Source organism: Populus alba, chromosome 16, assembly GCF_005239225.2.
Source record: "Populus alba chromosome 16, ASM523922v2, whole genome shotgun sequence".
NCBI classification, from domain to species: domain Eukaryota; kingdom Viridiplantae; phylum Streptophyta; class Magnoliopsida; order Malpighiales; family Salicaceae; genus Populus; species Populus alba.
The window spans coordinates 2,789,027-2,793,097 of NC_133299.1; the positions used below are offsets into that span (position 1 = coordinate 2,789,027).

General features: G+C 36.3%; 1 protein-coding gene across 1 annotated transcript; it reads right to left on the reverse strand.

Moving 5' to 3' along the window:
- Positions 1 to 4,071, reverse strand: LOC118033265 (nudix hydrolase 16, mitochondrial). The gene is made up of 4 exons (XM_035038190.2): positions 3,657 to 4,071; positions 2,031 to 2,145; positions 1,427 to 1,510; positions 1 to 799 (listed from the first exon to the last, which is right to left on the reverse strand). Exons 1-4 carry the CDS (start codon positions 3,725 to 3,727, stop codon positions 497 to 499), a joined length of 573 nt encoding a protein of 190 aa, XP_034894081.1. The 5' UTR covers positions 3,728 to 4,071; the 3' UTR covers positions 1 to 496.

The window sequence follows — 4,071 nt, forward strand, 5'->3', positions numbered from 1 at the left end:
TATCATTAATATTTATTTTAATATAAAAAAATATTTAAAAATAACTGTAACCACATTGGTATACAAAACAATAGTAATAACAACAATGGAGCGATGGTGCGATAATATGCAATGCTCCTCCTCCGAGAGACAATGATCAAGGAATATTGCAGGCATATTGTGTGGCCGCAAGGCAGTTTCATTCTCTGAAGCATGAATCGAAAAATAATTAACCTCCATCTTAGCTTCTCTAGTTCATGGAAAGCGAGCTTTTTCTGTGAAACACATTAACCAGTGTAGAATGAAGAAATGAGCAGCATCAAGGAAATGAACACAAGGACCCAAAATAGATTTCCAGCAAACATCTCTCTGCATGCCGAAAGCACAACCATTTGTAGTGTCCTATAACTAACCCTAGAGAGAGGGAGGAAAGCACCAAAATCACCTTCGGACTGGTGCTTCTTCTACATGAATGAACTTACTCAAATGCTCTTTATCTTCATTTTTTTGGTCCTATTCAATGCTCTTCCGGAGATGAAGCAGACGAATTTACATCATTGGCTTTCTTTGATCTGCTAATCATTTGATCATCAAGCCATTTTGTAAAACCTTCCTCGAGGGCATCTTTCATCCATTTATACCGACAGCACTCTCCAGCTTCAGGAATGGTAAGCCAACTTCTCTGTCGAGTGTTCTGTTCTGGCCAACATTGGAGTTCCTCTTTCACAAGCAAAGCAAACATGGAAGCTTTACACAAACCTTCTGGACTAAACTTGTCTTGGAGGGTTTTGCTTTTGAATTCGTATTGTCCCAGAAAATGCTGAAATACAAAGTGACCTAAATATTAACAAAGGGAAGGCAGATCATTTAGCATGCCGCAAGAAAAGAAGAAGCGGGATTGCCATAAGATGCAGAAAGGAGCTAAGCTAAGATCGATCATGGCAGAACCATTCTCTGATATCTCTCCAAAGAAATGAAAACCAAATGTCCAGTAAGGCATTTAAGATAGTAATGAAAAAAAGAAAAAAAACACATACTCGTACCAAGTTTCTTTTAAGCAATTACAAATGGAAGTTCTTGCTAATGCACCCACCTAGAAAAACTAAAAGTGACGTTACCAAAAAAGTAAAGCATTATCAATAAGAAATACTGACATTACAGTTCAATAACAATATATGCAAACAAATCAAGTTCTTTGTTTAAATTGTAATACTTCAGAATTATGCACCCATCTAGAACTACCACAAGAAATGCCTTATGAACAAGGAAGTACAAACAGAGATGTATCATCTGTGGATCTAATTCATTCTGATACATTGCACATGTTTCTCATCAGCCCTAGGACCTAAAGATCAGCACATTAATGCCAATGCACATAGCAGTAACCATTCATAAATCAGAGTTCCCTTGAACAAACAACTGGGAGGATAAGTTCACTTTTTCTTACCAGCAAATCACCTCGAACTCCAGCCTCTTCTAGAGCTTCCCGTGCTGCTGCCTCTTCAACAGTTTCATCATTTTCCCAGCCACCCTATAATCATAAAGATACCCACATCATTTTACATTTATGACATAATGACATTGAAGGGAAATGTCGGTAAAAAACTGAATCTAAATCATGGCAAACAAGATTGCAACTGCATATAATTGCTACTTTACAAGCTAATTAATCAAAACAAGCTTATAACAGTATGATTTACAAACTACCACCACATATTTTCAAGAGCTAGAAGACTTCCGTTGCCTATTCAATCTTCTATGGTAAAGAACAAACTATCTGTGCATGTGTGTGACTGTACTTATCTGCCCCTGGAACTTAATCCATATTATGAATGACCTTGAAATTTGATTCATGTCATGAATGACAAGGCAATTAAAGGAAGTCAAAGTTTCATTCCTTACCTTGCATATTTTTGCTAATCCAAACAAAAGGGAACTTGAAACAAATAACAAATGGAGATAACATAAAAAATAAGAATAAATGAAGCATCATGAAGTCTTTTATTTTTCTTGCCAGACAAATGCATTAATCTACATCTTGATATAAATACCTTCGGGAAGAGAAGACCAGGTCCACTGTTTGCGTTTATCATTAAAACCTCAACAACTTTCTCAGATTTGCCATCCTCGTTGTCCGCAAAGCTTCTGTACTTAAAAGGAATGCACCTGCAAATGACAATACTAATTCAAATTAAAAAATGACTGAAAACATGTTTAAGCTAGAAAAAAGAAGACCCTCATCCGATTCTCCATAAAGAAATGACTAATATAGAAGATCTAAAGCCTATGATCATCCTGTCATTTAATTACAAATATGTGTTTAAAATAACAAATAAGAGAACAGTTTATAATTGTTAAGTGTCCCCCCCTCTTGTTCTGACTAAAAGAACGTGTGCATTTGAAAAATGATTCTGCAGGAGTGTAGTGTAGGAGTGCAGAACCGATCAACCCCTGCCAATGTAGTGTCTTGTGAGGTTTCAATCTGCAACTAAACGTTAGTTGAAGGGGTTCACACACCATAAACATTAGCCTGTATCACCATGTGTTTTAAGTTATCAAGTTATACACTCAACCATGATTGGTTCTTGTAGAAACTGATGAAAAATAACCATGGGAAATGGGGGAAAAGTCTGTCCTTCTCATAGGAGCAGAAAAATTAAATAGGATCCAAGCGATGAAAGATTCCCATTTAGACCTCATAATCGAACAAGTGAAACTATCCATTACACCAGGAGCATGTGCTCCCTTGGACAGTAGGTGCAATGAGTCCCATATGGGCCGGTTCCTTTTCTTGCACCGGAAAGCATCGGTACAGGTGCACTGACAATCCGTCATCAATTACAAGAACAGTCAAATCTACTAACCAAGTCGGGGAATTGAACACAAGGTAGTCAAAAACCTTATTCGTATGGACATATCATTTGAACACTGCAATTGCACTATCATTCTGTTTTTCACCTTTTCTAACCATTTTCCACTAATATACAGAAAACATAGCAAAACTCTGCATAATGATTCGAACACGATGATTAAAGCTTCGCTAAGTACAATCACATCACAATCCCATAATGATGCGACAGCACATAAAAGTCAAGTCTTTAGAAAAGCAAACGAAATAACAAGAGGAGAGATGTCACTAACAGTCTAGAATCATTAGCAATAATCAAATCAAAATTTCTTAACATAGAAAAAGCACAATAAAATGTAATTTCCTCATCCATCATTCACATTTTGATGCCACTATCAGTCTTAATCATCAGCAACGGTCACATCAAAAAATTTTAACGTATATAAAAAAAGCCCCCGGAAATTTAATTTCTTCACATTTTGATGCCATTAACATATAAAATCATCAGCAATAAACACATCAAAAAATTTTTACCTGTGAAAAAATGAAATGGGGCATAAAATTTAATTTCTTCATTCATTCTTCACATTTACACACATAATTGATTCTTAATTTCTTAAACAGCCCATTCAAAAGAATAAAAAAATCAACTAGACCCATCAAAATATCTCAATTCATAAACCAGCAGTGCCAAATATTCCTCCAATAAAATAAAAAACAAAAAACCCACCATGCATGCATTCAAACAAACACATAGCAGTGTAATAACATAAACTACCCACAAGACATTAACATGTGATGACTATAAAGAGAAAGATGCGAAAAGTACCCCGCGACCAGCCGGCAACCGGCTTCATAACGTTGCTGTTGGCGGCCAGTGCGAGCCACCAATTCTGTCATTTGCCAAATATGGTCCAAACTAAAAAAAAAAATAGAAGAAGAAGCAAGAAAATACTGCTACGAAAACAATAACCTCTCGATTTTGCTAAAAAAAGAAAAGCATGGAACAAGAATCGCACACATAGTTGATCTCTCTCTCTCTCTCTCTCTTAAATTCAAGAAAAGTTACTGAATTCTTATTTTTCCTTTCCTTTTCGTTTTGCCGCTAATTGTTTTTCTTTGATTCTTCATCGTAACCGCCAGTTACTGGAACAGCCGGTTAGCCGGTTGCAAGAAGAAAAACGAAACGTTTCTTTGTTGCTGGTGGGGTTTTTTTAACCCAGAGAGACTTCCGACGTGGAAGG

What these genes read in the sequence shown, in the direction of transcription:
- LOC118033265 (XM_035038190.2), bottom strand. Translation starts at nt 3,727, where the DNA reads ATGACAGAATTGGTGGCTCGCACTGGCCGCCAACAGCAACGTTATGAA. An exon ending in GGTTGCCGGCTGGTCGCGGG is followed by an intron (nt 2,146 to 3,656) that starts GTACTTTTCGCA and finishes TGTCATTTGCAG; the next exon opens with GTGCATTCCTTTTAAGTACA. An exon ending in GAGTTCGAGGTGATTTGCTG is followed by an intron (nt 800 to 1,426) that starts GTAAGAAAAAGT and finishes TTTGTATTTCAG; the next exon opens with CATTTTCTGGGACAATACGA.